The sequence below is a fragment of the Toxorhynchites rutilus genome, chromosome 3 (genome assembly GCF_029784135.1).
Source record: "Toxorhynchites rutilus septentrionalis strain SRP chromosome 3, ASM2978413v1, whole genome shotgun sequence".
NCBI lineage: Eukaryota > Metazoa > Arthropoda > Insecta > Diptera > Culicidae > Toxorhynchites > Toxorhynchites rutilus.
Genome location: NC_073746.1, coordinates 169,091,217 through 169,115,517, shown reverse-complemented (window position 1 = coordinate 169,115,517; position 24,301 = coordinate 169,091,217). Strand labels below are relative to the sequence as shown.

Here is a 24,301-nt window from a genome sequence, read left to right as displayed (position 1 = left end):
TTGATGTTTGACTCACGATTGATAATATGATCCGTCAGACAATATGCGAAACAGATTGGCGATTTTTTTCCATTCTGTTACAGCTGAATTGCTGAATGAGCCTAATAAAATAAACAGATGGGACAAAAAAATTGAAAATCTAACAAATATTCATTAGAAAAGTGTGCAAAATACATAATCAAGTAAAACGGTTGGAAAATGGTTGAAAAAATTGATCGTGTTAGAAATACTCTCAAAGGATGTTTACAAAAATGTCCGATTATAAGCAAATCAATGTTACCTATTTTACCAATCTCTCAAATACTGTTTACTTCCTAACTCCGAATTATCGGACGACTTCTACTAAACGTAGAACTTAGTTGCTTATGGTCTGGGTCATGCAGATAGGATCAAATTGGTTGTCAAAAATAATCCAATACAAATGTCAAAAGAGATCCAATAATCAGGAGAGGAAAAAGGCTTTGCTTTTCTTATAATATTCCACTGCATAGAGAAAGTATTGTTATTAAAGGTGAAAATAATCGAAATAATAAAAATTAACTAACTACATTTTTTCATCCATTAATGCTAGCGAATAAAATCATCAGGGCCCAACTGACATTTTCCCAGATACCAAAACTTCAGTACTATTGACTTCTAAACATACATGAACCTAATTATGAGTCAGTTTTACTTCTCACCAAATATTAGGTGTTTATTATTCTGAACGATACGATTATATTATTTGAAATTTTATCTTTCATTAAAACAATTCAAAATATGAATTACACAAATTACAAAATTTATTTCAACTCTGGTTCGGTGAAAAGTGTTAATAAACAAAGCCCGAGTCACGAAAACGTTTGCCCTTTTTATAAGAGAAACATCTGACAACATGCGGAAAAAATACAGCCTGGGGGAAAATGGTGCAATAAATTTATTTTTCATGATTTCATGATATGGTGAATAAAAAACCACAAAATAATCGGCTTCATAAAGCTGTTGCGGTACAAATAATTGAACTAGAAAGAATAGAATGATAGAACTAGAAAGAATAGAATGATGAACTGTTATACACTTCATATCAGAAACGTGGTCCTTGCTTACCACACCTATTGGTATGGTAACATTGGCCTCATACGTCATAAATTCGTAATAAATGTGTTTTATTGGTTTTATTCTTATCAAATATACATCAATTGTATAAGGCAGACAATACAAGTCCGTTTTATGCTTGTGTGGCTTTTGTTACTCCAAATCAAGTGTGCGAAGGTGAATTGTGTGTCCAAAAACAAGAGACAAAGCTACGAGCCGAGACAATGTTGACTACTGTCAAACTCCCAGCAGCAGGATAGACGTGTCAGTGGATTGGTTGTTGGTGTGGATTGTATTGTCTCGAGGGACGAGAGTGTGGTAACAGTAGTAAAATTGCGTCTGTTTTTCTATGTCGTGTGTGGAGAGCTGGCAAATTCGTGCTTTGGTAGATCGCGTGGTGTTTTCCCGTTTTGCGATCCGGATTGTGGCCTGAGGGAGTTCGTTCCGGGAAATACGTTTGGATGTTCGTCGTCAATGCAGTTCAATAGTCAAAATGACCAACATTTTACAACAAGATGTACAACAGATGCTGGAATTTTTCGCCAAGAATTACTACTGCGCCAAGGAGTGTGAAGTGGTAAGCTGTTTTAAACTGATTATAGTGTTCCTGAAACAAAGTTATTGTTCGTTTTGTGTCGTGAACGGCTGTCTTCAGTGAAAGAACAGTATCAGAAGTTGAAAAACAACGCGTTGGCAAAGTGGCTTCTTTCGGTTCCCTCTGGAAAATCAGTCATGTGTTGTAACGTGGTTGTTCAATGAAAAAATCCTAACCTAATAGCCTATATTCGAGTGGGGCTTCTCTGCTGCTGCCACTGCTGAAATATATGGCCTTCTTCAGGCTGGAGGTGGGGTCGAACTTTTAATGCGCAGCACCACGCGTCTTTGGACCGTACAAATTGAGGGAAGCGTCGCCACGCTTTTTCTTGTGTGTGTTTTCATCCTCCTCGTGTATTTACATTCTACCAGTATACTCTGTTTTCATTCTAATCGTTGACACTTGATGGTTTGTGTATACGCAATTTCGTCTGCTGTAAGTGAGTCGTGTTTTATTTATAGAAAATATTTAAAAATAATGGTTTTGTGTACAATTTGCTTTGTTTTCGTAGCTGTATTTGAAGACGACCTACGAGTGGGATGCGTGAATTGCACAATTTTCCGAAGGTTCTTACTGCGTAGGGACCCGGTAACTGAAATATGTTTATTATATGAACGTTTCTTGCTATCGCTAATGTTTCGGAATTCACAATAAAAATTAATATATGAACCCAACTGTAATTCTGAGGACATTTGTTGGATCTGAGAAACATTGTCGTTAGTGCGAATAAAGAAATACGTACTATTATAAGTCGTAAAAGCAATATTTCGGAATGTTTACAATCATAACACATACATCTTTTTTCACAACCACCGGATCGTTTACTTTGTTGTTTACTTACATTCGCGGAATGATTTTTTATTACATGTTCACACTTAAAACCGATTGGGATTCTCGCTGTTATCATTGTCGTTTGAAATATTACCTCGCTTCAGCGGGTCAATGTCTGGCGCTTAAAAGTGTTGCTCCTTTCTTGTTTGTTTATTTTTGGCTGTTGTTATCATTCTGCTTGGATTGATAGGATAGCGAAGCGTGAATACCGAAAGATAAGGCTTATTTCTACATATCGTTATTGTACTATGTTTATGATAGAAGATGAATACTGTTCTGGAGAGTACTGATAATTCAAAACACTTCACAAATAGAAAGAAGGAATCTTGATAAATCTTTCAGGTTTCTTTGTATTTATTTTTTGTTTTACAATTTTTAGAATGACATTTTTTTTTTATTTTTGGTTGCCAATTATATCCAAGACGGTAATGCCACCATGAGACTAGATAACGTAGTCCTGGTAAAGCAACCTATCGAAAACATTATAGCACGGACGATTCATATAATGATATATCCACCAACATCTAAGTGACGAGTAATAGACACAGTTTGGAAACTCGGGATGTGGAACTGTAGATCGCTAAATTTTGCTGGTAGCGATAAAACTGCTCTACGTCAAGCTGAAACATTGCAACTTAGAAGTCATAGCGGCGGCACAACCAATAAACTTGAAACCGGCTTTATTTTGACGAACAAAACGCAACGACACGTGAGAACCAGTGGGATGTAAATAGCGATCAACGGTGCAGCTTGAGTCAAAGTGTCTCAGATTGTCTTTCGCCGGATTCATGCTCGGTTGTTCGACGACGAACCATATCTTTACACTGAGGCTGATTCTCCAAAAGTGCCGCAAGTATCAGGTGCCAGATCTTCGTCGACTTAAAAGTCGCATATAAAACAATCGACCGACGCTAATTATGGAGATTTAAGGAGGCATCCTGGTTGAAGAACTGCGGAAGGTGATTGTGGAGGTTACTGCCTTCTAGGAAGTGAGATGACCGAACACGGGAGAACGCGAATTCCGGGCTGTAGATCTTATTGTGGGCATTTCAATCAAGTACCACATATACTTCAGTGGCGGTGCAGAAGCAGAACGAGGAGTCGGTTTTGTACTAATTGGGAAACAGATGAAGCGTGTCATTAGATGGAGGCCAATCAGTGACCGTATATGCGTGTTGAGAATCAAGGGCAAATTCTTCAACTACAGCCTAATCAATGTGTACGCACCGACGAATGATAAAACTGATGACACGAAAGAGCAGTTCTACAAATTCTTTGAAAAAACGTCTAGAGAATGCCCAGGACACTACGACTCGGATCACTATCTCGTTGTATGCAAGATTCGCGCCAGGATGTCCAACATATTAAAATCAAGAGCAACGAGGAAGATACGGCTGCATATCCAGCGGTTATCAACTGAAGGAGTAGCAATAGAATGCTCACAGAAAGTTGATGAGCGGATCGATGAGCATTTCAGGGGAGAACTGAAAGAACAGAGGAGGCATACCCACGGTACGATCAGCAGTACAGCGCGAGAAGTGTTGGGCACAACAGTGGCAACCACGCCCAATGAGTGGTTTGACGCGGAGTGTCAGCGAGCGACAGATGAGAAGAACCGAGCCAGAGCTCACATGACAGCTACAACTGTGACACGTCAGAGCAGAGGAAGATATCGTGATGCAAGAGCTGCTGAAAAGAGACTCTACCGTTGGATGAAACGTCAGCATTGAGAACGAATTCTTGCTGGGCGGAGGATTGCTTCTCCAGGCACGACGCGAGGAGCTTTTATAAAACGATAAACGGGAACAGGAACCGGACCGTGCCAACCCCTGTAATGAACGACAGGTTCCCTGATTACCGATAAATCGGAGGTGGCCAGGCGTTGGCAGCAACATTTCGATGGGTTGTTGATGTGTGAAGATAGAGTCGGAAGGAATAGGATTGAGATTGAGGATGATGGACATGCTGTGGATCCACTAACCATAGAGGAAAGCAGGAAAGGAAAGTGAATGAGCTGAAGAACGGCAAAGCAGCTTAGAAGGACGGCTCACCTGCCGAGCTACTAAAAGTCGGGGGCGAACAGCTACTTTGTTTTATGCATCGGACTATCGAGCAGATATGGACCGATGAAGAACTACCTACGGACCGGTTGGAAGGACTCATTTGCCCGATTTATAAAAAGACAACTGTAGCAATTGTCGAGGGATAACTCCCCTAAACTTTGAGCATAAAATTCTCTCCCGCATTGTGTTCCATAGACTGAGGCCGTCGCAGGATCCTTTGTTGGCGAGTACCAATGTGGTTTTCAAGAGGGACGACCCACAATGGACCAAATGTTAACGCTGCGTCAGATACTCGATTAATTTCGGATGTACAACCTGCGGACTCACCATCTGTTTGTAGACTTCTTCATGGCTGCGTACGATAGCTCCTGGGATATGCGGATGACATAGATATTATTGGTGTTAACCGTAGAGCCGTGGAAAAGGCCTATGGACCTCTTAAGAGGGAAACTACGAGGATTGGGCTCATCATAAACTCTGTCAAAACGAAGTACATGGTGGCTGGTAGAGAACGTGGTAGCCCGTCTGGTGTTGGTGCTGCGATTGTGATAGATGGGGATATTTTTGAAGTAGTCGACGAATCTCTTTGGCAGGCCCTGGATCGATAATCGGTCCGTTGACAAAAAAGTAAAGTGTAAGTAAGTGGACAACGCTGGTAAGATCGGTTGTCATTCACGGCCATGAACTTGAACAGATTGCTAGGAGTTTTTCTGAGCTTGATTTGGCGTTGCTTTCGATTAGTTCTCAGCCTAGTTTCGTCAAATCTGAAGTTGATGATGAAGTTTCTGTTTGCGAGTTGACGCACGTTTGCTTCGTCGACTGTTAGCGCTCAGTCCGCGTGAGTTTCATTTGGATTAGATTGCTTAAGTATTCGCCATTTGTAAGTGGAGAAATTCTCGTTTTGATTCTCTATTAATCTTTTAAGTCTCTCGTTGAATGTGGCGCTTTGTAGGAAAAAGGTATGAAGAATTTCCGGACGCGGTATGTTTTTTGCGTCTAGAGTAATCAGTTTCGTTTCGTTTCCCAGAGTTTTACTGGGAACCACCTTATTCAACCATTGGGGACACAGCCAAGTAATACCCGTAACAAAGTTCGGCCAAAGCAGCAACAATTTCAAACGCTACCGTCCAATTGCCTTGTTCCTATAAGATCCTGGAAAAAATGGCGAACAGGTCACCTTTCTGTCCGAAAACAGGTAATTGGACTATCGGCAGTTCGCCATCCATCCGGGTATGGGCGCCAACGACTACTTCGCAACCCTCGGAGACGTGATAACGGAAACCAACAGAAAGTGGCACTGGACCAGTTAAAGAGAACATGGATTATTTAGTCTGAAAACTCTGGCAGATTGGAGCATTAACGATAGATTACTTCATTTCATCCAGAAGTTCGTCACACGCCGAACCTTTGAGGTCAGAATTGGTCACATCAGCTCCAAAGTTTTCCACGAGGAGGCAAGGATTTCTCAAGGTTTTGTTGTTGCCGTTACGTTACCAATGCCATCGGCTCAGCTCAGCAGAGCGGCCATTTGGTGATATGAAGCTACAGACATCAGAATCCCAACTCCAGGGTTTATCTAAAGAAAAAAAACATCACTTACCGAAAAACGTTAAAGGTCCTTGGAGTGTTGATTGACCAAAAACTAAGCTTCCTCCGCCATTTCAGGAAATTAGGTAGAGCTGTGCCATCCGGTTGAACCTGTTGGAAACTCTTCCCAAACCGCACCGGAGCAATAACAGAAATATCCGGCTACGAGTAACCAAAGCTATCTTCGGCAGCCACCTCACCTATGGCTTCGAGCTGACGTATTTGCAGCGGGTGGCACATTTCAACCTCTTCCGCTGGCAAAAAAAAACCTGATTTGGGGCAAAATACTAGAGGTTCTCAACTATTTCGTCGAGAACTACAGCAGGAATAACTTTTGAGCCGGTGCGAGCTCGGCCGGTCTACTAGAATACTTCCAGTCCATTATAGCAGGAAAATATCGGTGATCAAAAGTACCATCAGGAGTTGAATTTGAGGCACAGTTTCTTTTTCGCTGGCCTGGGGCCATGGCCCGAGCACATCCTTCCCATCTAATCCAGCAAGCAATTTTGTTAAATTATGGTTTGAAAATGTTTTTATGTGTACTTATCTTTTTTAACATTTAAAGTGTAATTTTTATGTAACCATTTTATGTGAAACAATTTGTTTCAAACGAAACCTTACGGCAATGACCACTGCCGTCGATACAGAGGCGATTCAGTCCAGGAGGCTGAAGGCGTCTCAATTAAAGAATAAAAAAATATAGAGGGTTGTGTTCAAGACACGACCGCATTGTTGACGTAGAAATACGTTGTAGTTTAATTCAAGTGGCTTGTTTATAACTGCAGATATTATTTTTAATGCTACGAAAACTTTGAAATAACCATTCTACAACTTTGGTCGCCCTGAAATGTTTTTTTTTATTGTAGATTCATTTGACGATAATTGTTTGAAGATTCATCCTTGTGCTCGCAGAATAATATATGCTCGAGATAAGCGCAGTTGTCATCCTTATTGGAGAAAGTTTTGCTACTGACAAGCGAAACCAAATCAAATACAAAATTCCAGTGGTGACTAAATAAAGGAAATAAACTCTATCTGTAAATCTCAACAACCTCGAAAAGAGTAGCACTGCTTCATTATGATCAATATTAGCGCAAATGCAAACCTAATTGTAATCAGTTTTGCGACTGGCACGCGAACCCGAAGAAATAAATAACTTATTATAACTTATTGAATAACTTTGTATTCCTCAAATAATTTTTGGAAAAGGAAGAGAAGCATTACTAATACCCTAGCGTAAATATTTCCCTCGTCCTATCTCCCCTCCTTTTTTATATTTATCATTACGACTGCATAATTTGCAACATCAAACAATCGTCAATCATAGCATTAAAAATTAGGTAATTGTTGCATCGTTACAAGGCTAATTCACACGGGAGCAGATGCGGGGTTAATATTGCCAGAATAAGAACACAAGCGATATTCATTGCTTAGAATACAGAACGAGACTGAAAGTTTGCCTTCCTTCCTTGCTTGAGACACTTCTTCAGTTCATTCGTCTCTAATCTTCAAAGAGGCCCTTGGAAAACTTTACTTTATCCATCATATTACTCCTCCACCCCTTGAGAAAGGCATTCGATCCCTCGCCGTCCAGCTCGTCCAGCAACGATGTTGTTCAGTCGATTTCCTCACGAAGAATGAAAGTTTGCCTCAGCGAGACCCACTGTTTATACTCTAGGCAAATGTTCCCCTTCGTTCGTCTTCTTTTCCTTTGTTCATGGAGACTTTACATCTTACGGTTTCCCCTTCGTTGCTCGTCGATAAGTTACTCGTTATTGACAGCTCTGTTCGGGAAAGCACACAAATGGACAGAACAAATGTATGAGAAAATGGGAATGCTTCCAATTTTCATTAATTTAAACCATATACAGACTATGGAATTGTAATGTATAGCGTATCAAACAAATCTTAGGGAATTTTCGATTCGTTTGGTATGTAAATCGCCAAAATCCATTCGTTATTAACGTTAACTTTATTTCATAAAAACGTGATCTGTCTTCTGATTTGGCACCCTTAATGAAAGAAGTAGTTCTACGTCAAAAAATAAACACATTTTTTTTACTCATTCTAGGGTAACCTAGTCTTGCGGCGATGCACCCAGCTGATGCGATTAGATTACGAAGTGGTCGAGATCGCAAATCCAAATGGGGATCTCTCGGCACACTATCCGTCTACCCTACTTATACCGGACCGTGAACTCAGTGGTGATCCCGACAGTACCAGCAGCAGCAGCAGCCTGTCCAGTAAACATACACAATCTACTGCCAGCAGAGAAGAAAAAAAAAATATCTTTCGCGATAAGCTGGATGCCATTCGGTTGCGTAATATGATGCTTACGGCACGAACCGCACGTTGTCGGGCGAGATTTCCCGTCCCAGTGATTTTGTACCGGGGGAAGTACGTGTGCCGTTCGTCTACGCTTTCCGGGGGTCCCGAAATCTACACCAGACTCGGATTGAACTATCTCAACGGGGCCTACCCACCATACGAATCAGAAGGTAAAGTTACTCGATGGTATATTTGTGAATATCATGCTAAATCTAAAACCTTGAAACGTTCATGCAGAGGATAGCGAGCCCGAGAAGGAGGAAAGCGAGCCAAAAAAGGATGAAAACAAGGCTGAAAAGGAGGATGGCGAGCGCGAGCCCAGGAAAGATGCCGACGAGAAATCAGCTGATGAATGGCCTTTGTGTGGTGTGTTACGCAAGAAAGACATCGCTTTACTACAATCTCTGAACGTGAAAACGATTATTGATTTCATGGTGGAAAAGAAAAAAGTCAAGTTCTGGATGAAAGTAACGTCATCGGAGAAAGCTGATAAAGAAAATAGGTACAAAGAATTCAAAGTTATAGTACTGCCTTATCCGGGTTGTGAGTTCTTCCGCGAGTATTTCGATAGCAACTGCCGAGCCGAAGGTCTGTTTTTCAATTGGAATCAGCCTTACGTGGATGCTGAGATAAGTATCCCGCATGATTTCGTTACATCCCAGCTAGATATCGAATGGTCGAACTACAAGCAGTGGGATTTGCTAACGATTACCCTCAACTACCTGCAGCTGATCATTAGATACTTGCAAGAGAGCGAATCGGGAATGCTTGTGCACTGTATTAGTGGCTGGGATCGTACGCCATTGTTCGTTTCGTTAATAAGGATTTCTCTGTGGGCAGACGGTGCCATTCACGAGTCGTTAGATGAAATGCAGTTACTCTATCTTACAATTGGCTACGATTGGTATCTGTTTGGTCACAATCTACCCAATCGCTTACTCAAGGGAGAGGTAATACTTCCATTCTGCTTCAATATGCTCAAATACATCACGAATGAAGAATTTAGCACACTAACTCATAGGTGAGACTTTCTAGCAGAGAAGAAACGAACAAGCTATGGACGGTCTCTGACTGTTATGTTTCATTTTCTTCAGATTCCGTACTCAGCACAGTAGTGAAAGCAGTAACATAGACGTAGTGCACACCGGGAGCGGTACTAGACTCGACTCTCTCGGAGGCGAAAGTCGGGGGTCGAGCATTTCTCTAAGTTCCATTGCCAGCGGGAAGAGCGCCTCCATATATGACCTTCAGAACTGCCTAAGTAGTACCGGTGTAGGACCTAATGCAAATGGTGCAAGCAATAGCATAACGATAGAGGGTCGGAATGGTTGCTCCAGAAATGGAAACTCGGCCTGCGGAACCAACTATGCCGATGAGGTGTTGAGCTTCAATGCCTCGAACGGGTAGGATTTTTGATATTATTTTTTTCACCCCATACATGACTCATAGTTATATTGTATTCTGTTCAACCAGCAATTATTTATCAAATAGTCACGATAGCAATAGTAGCAGTATTGGAGTCATACCGGAAGACAACTCTAACCACAATGATCAATGGTCGCTAGGGCCTCCAAGAAGGTATGTTAATTTCCGTTAAAAACTGTAAACATACTGTGCAGAGATGTGAAGGTGCGGACATTAGCTTAGATCAGTTTTATTTCCATATCGTCATTCATATATTCCGTCGAGATTCAAATTAACTTTCCAACCCAATATCTTGAAGTAGCCTTCGAAGTTTAAATTTTGAAAACATTTAACGGATAAAAAAACAGATTTACCTTTGAGGCGTTACGCAGGTCGTAGAAATAAATTTTACCGCTTTTAGTTCGTGTCCGTACTGCCCATTAGGGTGCCAATGAAAATGGTAATCTCGAATTTCAAGAAGTTACCCCATAAAAAAATGTTCACCACCTCGAAAAAACACCATATGCAAAATATCACCTCAATCGGACTTAAGGGAGAGTGGCGCGAAGCGGTCAAAGTTTGAGTTTTTTTTTTAATCGGAAAATCACCCAAGGGGGGTAAAGGAAATCGGGGTTTTCGAAAAAAAAAATTGATTCCAAGAGTCTTAAAATTGCAGTGTATAGGGTAACTTTTTGCCGGTGCGGTTACAGTGCCGCACACAAGTGTTTGAACGTTTCGTTCGTGTTATTTTTTTTGTGAACATTTTTTAAACATTGTTTAAATTGTTGAACCGCCAGTAAATAAAATGCGAGTGAGGTTTTGTCATTTAAGCAGTGTTTGGATATCTTTCAATATCGAATGCACCACAATGTGTCATTCTACTAACCAGTCACGAATATATAACCTAACATTAGAGTGCCAATGGATGTATGGGAAACAAGTGACCTTCGAATTTTCAAACGGAACTTGATTAAAAATGTTGATTCCCACGAAAAACTACCCTATGCAAAATATCAGTTCAATTGGATTTCATTTACAAGTGTCGCATGAAATTGGGATTCTCAAAAAATAAAGCCAGATGTCTACAAATTGCATGAATTGCATTTTTTATGAAATTCAAAAATAAAAAAAAAATGTCAAAAAATCGGCTCTCTGGGACTTACGGCGAACGAACGAACTAACGTGATGAATTATAGAGGTTTTAAACTTTTAGTTCATTCACCTCTTTACGGCGAAACGTATGATTTAGGGTGCCAATGAAAATAAATAAAAAAAAAAAAAAACAATGAAAATAGTTATCTCGATTTTTCATACGAAACTAGCTGCGAAATGTTGTTTTGCACGATAATACACCCAGATTTTTTTACGCGGGGGATACGTACCTCGTAAAAAAACCGCGTTAATTGGAAAATCTGCGTTAAAAAACCGCGTTAATTCGAAAATCCGCGTAAAAAAAAACATGTCACCTAACGATAGATATTAAATGGGACTATCCCTACGTAGAACGGAAGTGAAAAATTGAGTGTTACTCGTTTCCGAAAACCCGTAGTTTTTTCCTGCAATTTCGTTGGTTACTGATTTCCCCCCGGTTTTCCCCACGAATGAGGACATCTGCTGTTGCTAGAAGATTCCCTTGTGATTTGTACACTCTACTGCCGATGCACGTGCTGTACCACTGTTGGACCGTCCAGAGCTAAGTAGACAGAAAAATCCATTCACGAATCGCTGCCCGTAAAACCCCACCCCGTTGTAGAGCCCGGTGAGCTACCCTAACACCTAAATCCACGTAAGAATCATGATAAGGTGCGGCACTAATTTCGTTCTTAAGCTCGAAGCTCCGTTACAAGCACTAATTACCGTAATATACTCTGAGGGAACATAAGCGAAAAATGTGAGCTGAGGAGGAGAAGTGATATTGCACTGGTCTTTTTTTACGCGAGTACCGCGTAAAAAACCGCGTTAATTGGAAAATCCGCGTAAGAAAAACCGCGTTAATTGGAAAAACCGCGTTAATTGGAAAATCCGCGTAAAAAAACCTCGTAAAAAACCGCGGAAAAAAACCTGGGTGTATACCCTTTGCAAATTATTTGCTCTTTCAGATGCCAAAATGATGCCAAAATTTAAGTTTTTTGAAAAACGGAAAAATCACCCAAGGGGGGAGTACGTGAAATCGAGAGTTTAAAAAAAAAGTTGATGTCAAATGTCTTAGAATTGCATGAAACTATTATCCCGAAAACAAATTTTTGGTCAAAAATTGAGTTTTTGACATGTTTTCCGAAAAAAGCTAAAAAGTTGATTTTTGACAATTTTTTTTAATATAACAGTGAATCTCGACGTTCCATCCAATTTTCAGACATTTGGCATCAACGATTTTTTTTGGAACCCCGATTTCATGTACATACCCCCAAAAAGTCTCAGAGAGTCGATTTATGACTAAATTTTTTTTTCGAGATACAGTAGTTCTCGACAATTCATGAAATTCGAAGACATTTGGCATATATTTTTTTAAATTTCATGTACCTCTGCAAGGGATAACAGCGTTAAAAATGAAAAATATAATCTGACTGTCCCCTTGAGCATCTAGCTAGCTAAATATTCACATGGTGTTGCACTTGCTGACAATTATGGGTCAGGATCTGTTGCAGTAACTGAATATGAATCATTCGCTTTGCGTAGTCCGTATGATTCTGTTGCTTCATGGTGCATGGAGAGGTTCGAAATGTAATGAGTTAGAAGCAAAGTAGAATATAAACTTTCTGCACCAAAACAGTTCATGGCGGTTTTGGTTTGCTTGCTCGTGTATCATGAAGTGCGAATCGAAGCAGAGTTGTCTCACTCTCTTTTGTATCATGAATTGTAGCATGTAACAACAAAAGAATGTCACTAGGAGAAATTAGTTCTATAAGATCATAGCTGAACAAACGGAAGCGAGTTATTCAGTGAAACGGTCAATCGATAAACACTGTATTTAAGACAATAAAAAAGAGCCTAGGGAGAGGCCGCGTCGGAGATGTCATTGGGGTAGAAATTTAATGTGGTGTTGAGAGTGGTTAAGCGATTCTACTAGCATACGTGGACCCTGGCGATAATCACGGTGAACTGATGGCGCTATGAATTACTGGCGTGGACAATGACGGAAAGTACAAGACGCTCCTCACCGCACCTTTCCTCTTTCGTAAGGCGATAGAGAACTGTGCAGGACAAATTGAAGGTGCATCCCCTGAAGGTGGCAGTGCCTCATACGCGCTGAAGGTACGTAACAAGAAACTGTCATAGAGAATTGATTCTGGAATTGACCAATTTAATGAACGGAACAAAAGTGAGAGTTACGTACCACCAGTACCTCAATTTCTCAAAGTGCGTTGTTAGTTGCGGACAAACCGTCAGAATATCCGAGAAGCAAATTATGATCTTCCTCCAGGATCAAAAGGTTACAGATGCGAAGAAGATAAAGGTACTCAAACTCCGGAATTCATTGATTTCTACACGTCATCCATGCAATGCTTCATATGCTGAGCGTTTGGCATCCCAAACCAAATGCACGCCAACATGTAAGAATTGTTCTGATCCACGTGATTCTGGCGGAGAGTCCCAAATGCCAACGGCCATTGTTCTGCATAAAATGCAGATTGAATGAACAAAGTCTGGTCATCACGTTCCTGACCGGAATATCGAAAAGAAAACGCCATCCAGAGAATAAAAATAGATCGCGACCTGAATTACAGAACCGCACGCGTGATTTTCGAAACAGAAAATGCACGAACAAAAAGCTTCGTCGGCGTCACCAGTGGGCTGGGCCAATCATCGACAACGGAGGCTGCTCCGGACAAAAGATACGGAAAAGGACCTCATCATCGCGAACATGGCCGTATCAATTTAATCGCAATGCACCGAGGTTGTCCAAAATGCAGCGACCATTAAACGACCATAGAACAGCGATAGATCCAGACGGAGGGAACCATCGTCTCTCAACAGAAAGAGATCACTGTAGCTAGATCATTATTGATCCGCACCAGTACCATCAATGCATCCGGGACAACACAGTCCATCAACACAATCCCTCCGCCTTCGATGAACACCCGCATCTTCACTTCGCCGATCAAAATAACTTCGACATCTGAAACACTCCAGGAAGGAACGAAAAGTATCTATTATCTATTCGATTCAGACATCGATTTCGACGGTCGACACGACATCTTGATGGAAATTACTTAAAAAAATAAAGTAGACGCAAATGCAATGATTCCCAGCCCACCCAACTCCCAAAGAGCCCCGGCAAAAAAAAAAACAGTTTCCCACAGACAAGCAGTCCGCGTTGCCACCAAACACCACTCGGTTGAACCAGCTATCAGCTACCCCATGGCATCTGACAGAAGCGAATAAGTAAAATATCCTATAATGCCTCACCTGAATCAACACATATCCACACACGTAAAGCGAATAGACAAGGAAACTGTCGAACCGCAAGCCCAGATCGAACAACCGAACACACATGTGTGGCCCAAGGGATTGCTAAGATGGCCGCCTTTTTGTAGCCAGCATAGAAAATCATGAGTATAGAAATCATAACCTGAAATTAAAAATGAAGTGCTCCGCGCGATTCTCCAGCAGTGATTTTAATTGCAAATCGCCAAGAAAGCTTCCGCATGGGTATCCGAACATCGCTTGCCAAAGGTAACTATCCAACGCAATCAAATGTTAACAAATATGACTCCAAACATTAAACAATACGTGAGTCCTGTTTTATGCTGCCTACGCTCAATTTGCATTGGTTGGGATAGGGTTGCCAGAGCCCCGGTGTGGCCTAGTTTGACCACAAATGAATTAAGAATCATTATTCGATATCACTTTTACTTTGGGCATACGCTGCGTAAAGTCGTCCCAAAAATTTGCAATTTTTATGAGTCAGTTGTTAATATCAAAACATGCAGGAAGTCTTTCGATCACTTACTTATGTAATCAGTATCTGCAGTTCCTGTACTATTAAAGCTGAGACCCTGTGGATGGATTCAAAAAGCTCGCCAAAATTACGACAGACAAATCCTGTAATTTCGTATGGGATGTGAAGAAATGTTAAAAGCACTGGTTTGAAAGCTTATGAGGCGCCGATGTATCGTATTCTCTTCATGTAGAGGACAAGGAAAGCCGGAAGAAAGAAGCTTTTGCGTCAAATAAATCAAAATTAATGAAGTGGTTACGAGAAGCAAACGCTTCTCTCGAGGTGAAACGAAAAAAATGGAAAATGCATAAAAGGAAAAGATTGCAACAGACAAGCTGTCTCAAGTTACAAATGAAATACAAATTTCTGCATATATCGAGAACTAATCAAGCAAAGGGGTAAGCACTACTCGAGAAAGGAATCGTTAGATTTGAGATGTCATCATTTTATTATATTTCCTTTATCAAACATGTATTCCATGTAAAGGAGAAATATGTCATTTGTAAGTGATTGAAAAATTTTAAACGAGAATTGTGTCTGAAAAAAATTTGATTTTCATGACAAGTTTTGGTAGAAGTACTAGGGAATTTATAGTAAAAGGAAATTGTAATGGTTAAATTAGAAGACCAATCAATGAACAGTTCTGCGGTTGGCCCCATGAACGTTCGCTTAGTAAAAAACGTGAAGGTATTGAGAACAAAACATAGATTTTGGGTGGGACAAAGCTTGTCGGGTCAGTAGTTTCAAATAAATGATTACTGAATCATCGGTAGTCCTACGTCTACCTTGCGGTTCTATCACAGATTTAACTACCTTCTAGTTCTTTTCTTGTGGAAACGTTTCAGAAACGCTTAAATATATGCAATCTTTTCTATTTCGATTTCCGATTTTTTTGGATCGATTATTTGTACCCGAAAAAATCGTAAAGATCGATCTTAGAGTTTTTTTTTTCAATATACATCGATTTTAATCTCACCACCTGACAAATTTTATGAACATAATGTCAACATTTGGATAGCTATCGAGGATGTCAAATTAGTGATAGTGAATAGGGTTGAGCTATCTTGGATCGATATTTTCTCTCCGATTTACGATTTTTGGATCGATTCTTCCTACTCCAAATAGAATTGCGAAAATCGATCTTTTCTTTGCTATCTTTCCGATCTTTTTGACCGTAGAAAATAAATTTGTTGTTTTTTGTGAACATTGATTCTCACCAAAATCCACTCGACACATTTCATAAACATTGGATCCTTTCCAAGGTTGTCAAATTAGTGGTCGTAAATTTAGGAGAAGCAGTTTTGTAAGTTTGGTCATTACAGAATGAGTGGTCACAAGTTATATTTACACCATCACATTCACAAGGCTGACAGTGAAAATTGTGACGAGGTTGGTGATGGATGGATGGACAGATGGTAACATCAGATCCAGCTGAAGCGTTCTTTTCTAGAACTGGGACTACTAGCAAGATTTCGGACTATTGTCAGCAGAGTTCTGGATGAACATCAGTTGTTGAATTTCTGATAATATTTTTCAATTAATTTATTTGATTAAATAATTCCATGACGGTTCAAGATGAATGCTCTAGAAAAAAAAACATTTTTTTCGGGGCTTTCAAGTTTTTTGTGACTTTCATTCCGAGGATCAAACTGAAATGCCTTTGATGTTTGAATAGAAATGTAAAATCTTTATTTCATGTTTAACACTTTGACTGCCATGAGTGCCGTACTGCACTCAAAAATTATTCTGCTGGGTCCATGAGTGCAGCACTGCACACGCGAAATCTTCCAAAGTTGCAAATGTGTGCGCTACAGTACCCGTTTTTCGTTAAAACTAATGTGTTTTTCGTTTTCTACTGGCCTCAATACATAGTAGGACACTTCGATCTCATAGTTTGGCATCACTGCTTGTATTATTCTACCAATTACAATTTATCATTGCCCGAAATGCTCTGAAAAGTTTTTATGTCTAAATAGTTTTAGTAGAGTCATTTTATGGGTTTGAAATAATGTTATAAAAATGGAATTTCGAAAAATTAAATTGTTTTATAATGATTCGTTTTCCTTTAATTGCGGCTGCGTGTGCAATACTACACACGGGTAGTTTTTACCCTCATATCGCAGATTGGGATGAAATTTTATGCTAGGTCAGTTCCTGGCAACATCTAGTATTAGAATCAACCATTGGACCCTCCAGGTTTTTACGAACTTTTTGGCCAAAACATCATGGCCGTCGAAGTGTTAAAGAAAAGACAATACTTATATAGAAAATAAAAAATATAGTAAATAAATTGGAAAAAAGACATTCAATTTTTCAAAGATCGATTCTTTGGTAACGACTTAATCAGTGAATCGATCTCTGCGCCGTTTAGAAAATCGATCCATAAAGATCGATCTTTTTCTAAAGATCGCTCAATCCTTGTTTACCTGTCAAATTTGGTTTCCCTTATACTTTTTAGGTTTCTAAATTGTAGCAACGAAGATGGCGCAAATCAAAATCGAAATGAGAAAAACAAGTCTTGCACATTTGGTGCACTTCAAAGGATATTACTTATAATCAAATAGCCAAACGAGCAGGAGTTGCACCGGCAAGTTTAAAAGCAATTATTGAGAAATTTGGGATACATAATACGCTTGAAGACTTGCTACAATCCGGACAAAATCAGGTGCCAGTGACCCTAAATTGGAAAAATATGTAGTGAATTTGATCAATAAACATAAATAGACGTGATTTTACCAAAAAGGCTAAATAAAGCTAAATGCTAAATAAAGCGACAAACAAAAAGTAACAGCTAGACTCAGATCGCGAAACTGTATAATCGAATTGTGAGTAACAATCAGCAATGCATTTTGATGGACGATGAAACATATTTCAAGGAGGACTCAAGAGCTCTTCCTGGGCCCAAGTTTTATACAAAAGCTATTGAAGAGAAAATCGCTGACTCAGAGAAGTTTCGTTTCGGGTGGAGAAATTCGGGCGAAAGGTGCTTATCTGGCAGGCCATATGCAGCTGCGGCATGCACTCATCAATTTTCTTCACAAAAGGGACCATCAACGACGAAATATATCGAAAAGAGTGCCTCTAGAAGCGTCTTTCGCCATGTACAATAAGCATATGTCGCCACCATTATTTTGGCCGGATTTGGCATCCGCCAACTATGCCCGTTCAACAATTGATTGGCTGAAGGAAAACCATATCGATTATGTCCAGAAGGACATCAATCCACCTAACTGTCCACAGCTGCGTTCCACTAAGCGTTATCGGTCGGTTGTTAAAGGAATCTTTCCCAAGGATGACAAGGCTGTTCATAACATGAACATTTCAAGAGAATATGGAGAACCGCTTCAGAAAAGTGTACTGAAGAAACTGTGCAAAAACTTATGAGTGGTATTAACACCTTGACGTCCGCACGTTTCGTAAAAAAAAATCCGCTTGGCGCCGGCAGCGCTAATTTGGATTACTAGGCTTGTCGCCGGCCGTTCTCGACATTATCGGGAAATTATAAATTGTCAAGTTTTACTTATCTGATCGTTAGTTTTCATAAGTTCTCAACCCTGTTCCACTACTTTCATCAAATTTCGAAGATATATGTATATACGTAAATATTACAAACCTATTCATTAGGGTGCCAATTAAAATGGTCATCTCTAATTTATAAAAGTTACCTCATAAAAAATATTCATCATCTCGAAAGAACACCCTATGTCAAATATTAGCTCAATCGGACTTAAGGAAGAGTAGCGCACATTGGTCCCTCAGAAATACTAGGTGACATTAAATAGAAAAATGAATGGAAATGCCTTGAAATTTGGTATACGGGGACTTTCGAAGGTGCTGAATCTGTTTTTGAGTCATTTTGGTTATGAACTCCTCAGCAAGGGCTGGGGGAGTGGGTAAAATTTTAAATTTTCGTAAAAAACGCGTGTGGGGTGTCTAAATATATGTTTTTGAACTTCCTGAAAACGTTTTCAATATTCTTTTTATCCAAAACCCAAGAGAGGGTGCAGGGAGAGGAGATACAAATTAAAAAAATCGAAAAACACGTGTAGGGTAGCAAAATATTTATGGATTTTTTTCGCAAAGTGGTCAAAAGTGGACAGAAGTCATAAGTAGAGGTGTAGAGTGTAGAGGGGACCCTAAGGAACACATTTTGTTATAAAAAACTTCGGAGGTATTTGGAGAGTTTTTGTAGGTCTTCTTTTGTACAAATTCAATGTAGAAAATGTACTTACTTTCAAACACCCATTTCACAGCTTCAAATTTTTCATAACTAAAAACGGAATACAAATTCGAAATCAGCATATAAAATTCTCTATCCAGAACACCATCACATTATTTTTTAACGTATCTTGTAGTACTTGTGCAAAAGTTGAAAAACATGCGTGTTTATCGCTACACTGGTTCACTGCATCAAACACTACGTCGCCACATCGTTATCGCAACGAAAATCGTCACGGATACTGTTGCCATATGTGATACTAGATGCCTGGAAGGTTAAATATAGAACAAAATTAGACCATTCATTCGGTCAGGCATTGTTGTTCATTTTTCTATTTAATGCCATCAAGAATTTCTAAGGGACCACTGCGTGGCGCAAAGCGGTCAAAGTTTGAGTTTTTCGGTATACGAAACGAAACGTATGGTTTTTGGTTCCAATAAAAATAGGTATCTCGATTTTTCATTCGGAACTTGCTGCGAAATGTTGATTTGCACGATAATATACCCTTTGCAAAATATTAGCTCATTCGAACTTCATTTATTAGTGTCACAGACGTGAAAATTTGAGTTTTTTTTGAAAAATGAAAGATCACCGAAAATCGGGGTTTTCAAAAAAAATGGTTAATGTCAAATGTCTGGAAATTGCATTACTTGTCAAAATTTACTGTTATCTCAAAAAAAAATTTCTGGCATTTGGTCGTTTTTTTCCGTCTGAAAAGTCGATTTTTAACAAAAAATTTTTTTTTGTGATAACTGTAAATCTCGATATGCCATGCAATTTTAAGACATGTGGCATCAAAATTTTGATTTTTAAAAAACCCCGATTTCCGGTGATTTTTCGGTTTTCAAAAAACTTAAATTTTAACGTCTGTAACACTAATAAATGAAGTTCGGATGAGGAGAAACATGAGTTTCGAAAGATTTATTTGTAGTTCTTCCTAATATTTCCGTATTTCCCCACCTCCCCTACTTATACAAACATAAAGCATGTTGGCGTGTGTAAGTATTGTTTTCTAAACAAAACCCCAACAGAATGTAAACGATACTAAAGTGCTGTCGCCGACCACTGAGATACTATGCCCACGTAACCACAGTGGTGGACGCCAAAGTGTTAAACGTTAAAATCGTTTGTACTTCAGAAACTAATTTTTTGTCTCAAATTCATAATGTTATGTTGGATTTTTTTATTCGCATTTATTGTTAATTGTGGGTTGATGAAAGCTTGGAGTTACTTTTCGATTCACTCCTCAATAAGGGGCTTCATTTTGTCGCCTGCAAATCTTCTTCTTCTTAAATGGCACTAACGTTCCTGGAGGAACTTTGCCGTCTCAACGTAGTATTACTTGCGTCATTTTTAATTGTAATTAGTTGAGATTTCTATGCCGAAAACCACGCCTTGAATGCATTCTGAGTGACAAGCTCTAGAAGACGCGTGACCACAGTGCAAGTCGGGGGAAATTTCTTTGACGAAAAATTCCCCTGACCAGAACGGGAATCGAACCCGAACCCCCGGTATGTTAGGTGTGACGCTAGCCACTCGGCCACGGGTCGCCTGCAACGGATCGGATCTCTATAGTAGCATGTTCGAAAAAGAACCTGAAACTATTGAGAACCATAGGAGAGGGTCCAAAGCCCCTAAGGAGGATGGTTGTAAGGACGTTATCCATGGTTATTATGCAAAGAATGAAATGGATGAGCTCCTAATCATATAACTCCCCACAGTGAATCCTGATTCTTACCTCCCGCTACTAGCAACCACTCCTTCCTTGATAATCACTAGAGAATCACACTGTAGAGGCTTCTTTTCTGGCCTTCGGGCGGCGGATTCATATAAACATTCCTTCCTTACCCCTGATGACTGTGAGGACGTGACCGACGTCGTTATTGACTATTTAAAGCTCGATTCACCGAAACTTGCACAATGAGAATGATTTGCTACTCCCAAGCGTCATTCGGTGTGTTCTTTGTGCTATTTGACTGGTTCAGGTCGGAGAGCGGAGAGCAACTACGAAGTGAACAGTCTACCCAAGCTCAAACTCAAGCTATAATAGGGGCCATCATTTTGAGCACTTGTCGTTCTGGTCTGCGCAATTTTTTATATCGCCAGTCTGGTTTAAAAAAGCCGCACCTAATGTCTCATTTTAATTTTCGTCCAACACCATATTAAATTTAAATAAATTTAACAACTCGTTTACTTGTTTACTTTCATCAGAACTAGTCCTGTATCAGTGCCAAGGGAGCAGAACAGACTACGACAGCGCCAGGAATCCACCTCATCCGTCGGCAGCTGGCAAATGGTCACCGGTACTGGTAGTTTCCGCAGCAGTGAGTCGGTTAACGAGATGCACTCCAAAATGCTGTGTAGTCATCATCCTCCAAACAACTTGAAAAACAGCCATCCACCGCACGATCACTGCAGTACGGATGCAAACGGTGCCCGTGTTTGTACGCCTAATGCTAACCAGCAGCACAGTTGCTGTACGGTTCGCAATGGCAAGTGCTTCCCTAACTATATTGATCTATATGCGCGGTAAGTTTCTCGTTTATCAACATTGAGCGGTAGATTTATAACATGCATGCTACGTTTTGCAGGCGACGCGAACGAATAAAAGCCCTCCGGACACTGTTCAGCAATTGTTACTACTCATCGATCGGATCCAGTCAGCCCAATTCAACGATAAGCAATCTGCTTGGGAACCTAGCCGAGAGAGTCGGGCTGGGGAGTCGTCCCACGTAATCTTTGGTTTGGTCGAAAACAACGCGACTCCCCGATGTGAATGCGCCGCGTGTGTCTTCCGCTGAATTAAGAAAGCAGTTCTCTCTTCTGATTCAGATTTTATGTTGCATTTTTTTAACGGGACACATTCTCTCGCTCACACAAAATTGTCGACATTTCAATGAAAGAAACACCGAACTAATGTTCATTTTTATTAGTAGCGAGAACGAAAAGAGATGTAGCTATTTTGTTTTATTGTGTAACCGACGTTGATTTTTTTTCCACACACTGGCATGATACAAAATTTTATGTTTGTTCTCCCTTTCTAATCATTGTAGTTGATATTATAAAAAAAACGTTTCGTGAAGGTTTTACCTTTTAATGTATTTATAGTCGTGATTTAATTTTTTTTACAGTATAACATTGGAAACACTTTTACACTCGATTTAGCAAAACATTAATTTAATAACTAGTATAATTGATCGAACGAAAGAAGAAAAAAACGTTTTTTACGAGCAATATAAATACACGGATTTTGCATTCAAAAACGAAAATAAAACAGCTTCTATACAAACTTCATTTATCACCCATTTAACCTGTTACGGCATCACAAGTTGGCACCAATCAAATTGACATCGCGATTTTTGTAACGCTTCGAGATGTCCTCCTCGATCTGACCTTGCAGTACTTTTGTCTGCTCAATTACATTCGCGAGCGTGGGCTTCAAACTGACGCCCTGTTGCCGGAAATTTTCCGCCTTCTCCTTGAGCGATTGTTGTGTGCTTTTCAACTTGTCGACAGCCGCCAATTTCTGCTTGAGTTTGGACGTCAGAATATCAACGTATCTATCAATGAAAGATATGCTTTTGACGCGCAAACACATCGAATTTTTAAATAATAATACTCACTTGGGTGAATGTTTAATCTGATGCAAATGTTGAATTTGCTGGCTATTAAAGTTGCAATAAACTGCGTCAATATGCGAAATCATTTGGGCCAAACTCTTGGCGTCGTGATCCGGCAAACTGTCCATCATGGATAGCGACAAAATATGAACACTGTCCGCTGTGCTCACCTCGTACAATCTCATTTTAAGGAACGCTTCGAGCTCTAGAAGTTCGTTGATAAACTTTTCTCTATACGAGGGCGAATCGAAGATACTGTACGCCTCGTCGCCCCTAGCCACTCCACCAGCGTTACCGTCCGATTCCACGACAATTCCACTCTCATCCAGCGAGACGTTGAAGTCAATTTCATTGTCATCTGGTGTCGGCTCTTCGGGTGCACCCCAATCGATATCACCAACTTCCAGATTAACTTCACTTTCATCCCCCGCTCCGTAATCGATTGCAGCATCCCCGAAATCTATATTACCGTCACCATCCCCGAAATCAATTCCCCCAGATTCAGTCGCCACGCTTTCTTCGACATCGAATTTCACAGGCGGTTCCACGATCGACAACGGCGCCTCGGAGTAGAGGAATTCATAAACGGTGGTGTTTCCGGCAGTCGCGACATGTCGCAATATCGGCAGACATGCAGCGTTCCCTGAGAATGAGCCATACAATTCGACTGCCTTCAGCAGACCCGGTACGGCAATCGCAATTTCGCTGAACATCTGCGGGAGCTCGCCCACTTTCGTCACCAGCTCCTGGCGCACATTTTCCCCGGCGATACCAAGCTGCTTGCACGATGTTTGGTACTCGGCGAATATTATAGTTTCCGAACGTTGCAGCTCCCCAATCTTTTTCTCCGCTTCGTCACCCAATTGCTCGAAATGTTTGATCTGCTTGCGTATGCCAGGAATTTCGTAGTTTATATTCCGGACCAAAATCTGGGCGGCTTCTGCCAGGTAAAGACTTTCCTTCTCATACACCTTCAAGATCTCCTGCCAATCCTTCATGCGTTGGCTGCCATAGCGGCCGAAAACATTCTTGGAATCCGCTTCTGTAGTCTTGAGGATATCAATGATCTGCTTGCAGTGGAAGTAATTGATATCTGAAAGAAGAGAGTAGATTTTAATACAACGAATGCAATCATGCATCATTCGATCTCACGAGCTCCCTTAAGCAGCTGGACCAGTCCTTCGTGAGCTGGCATATCGGTAAGCGCATTGCTGATTTTGCTTCGAACATCACGAATCGATTGGTGCCAGTTTTTGTTTACAATACGTCGGGATACAAGCCAATCCTGCAGCTTCCCGGCATGAATGTCAATGGGAATGTCTGCTTCCTTGAAAAGTAAAAAGTACACTCTAAGCCTGATTTATTATTCAAGAGGATCAGAACTTACATTCATCTCGTTTTTGTGTGAATGTTGAGCTGCAGATGGTGAAAGTACGAACAACAAAATAAACCATCCACGTATCAGATCGGTTTATTCGCGATGACAGTGCGACAGTGTCGATATCTGGTGGCAACTTCCAATTAGGGGAATAATTTAGGTCCCAAACTCGTTAGTGTAATCTCTATCAGATTAGAAGACACGGAGCCTGTTTTCAAATTTTAAAATTTGATTGAAAAGTTTCAAATCATGTTATTTAATTA

The 24,301-nt window shown here is 40.3% G+C and overlaps 2 protein-coding genes across 3 annotated transcripts; one reads left to right on the top strand and one right to left on the bottom strand.

The window, feature by feature from the left end:
• The first annotated feature begins 1,165 nt into the window (after nucleotides 1–1,165).
• Nucleotides 1,166–22,178, top strand: LOC129779324 (myotubularin-related protein 14). Its single transcript, XM_055786740.1, has 7 exons — nucleotides 1,166–1,651; nucleotides 8,222–8,648; nucleotides 8,716–9,499; nucleotides 9,573–9,881; nucleotides 9,952–10,056; nucleotides 21,252–21,569; nucleotides 21,632–22,178. The coding sequence occupies exons 1-7, from the start codon at nucleotides 1,568–1,570 to the stop codon at nucleotides 21,774–21,776; spliced, it is 2,172 nt and encodes a 723-aa protein (XP_055642715.1). The 5' UTR covers nucleotides 1,166–1,567; the 3' UTR covers nucleotides 21,777–22,178.
• LOC129779326 (CDK5RAP3-like protein) lies at nucleotides 22,072–24,207 on the bottom strand. Of its 2 annotated transcripts, none has more exons than XM_055786742.1 (4): nucleotides 24,048–24,207; nucleotides 23,813–23,980; nucleotides 22,664–23,753; nucleotides 22,072–22,600 (listed from the first exon to the last, which is right to left on the bottom strand). In XM_055786742.1, the coding sequence occupies exons 1-4, from the start codon at nucleotides 24,112–24,114 to the stop codon at nucleotides 22,363–22,365; spliced, it is 1,563 nt and encodes a 520-aa protein (XP_055642717.1). In that variant the 5' UTR covers nucleotides 24,115–24,207; the 3' UTR covers nucleotides 22,072–22,362. The 2 variants fall into 2 exon arrangements, with proteins under 2 accessions (XP_055642717.1, XP_055642719.1); XM_055786744.1 differs by having other exon boundaries at nucleotides 22,078–22,600; nucleotides 23,813–23,987; nucleotides 24,048–24,193.
• Nucleotides 24,208–24,301: the final 94 nt, after the last annotated feature.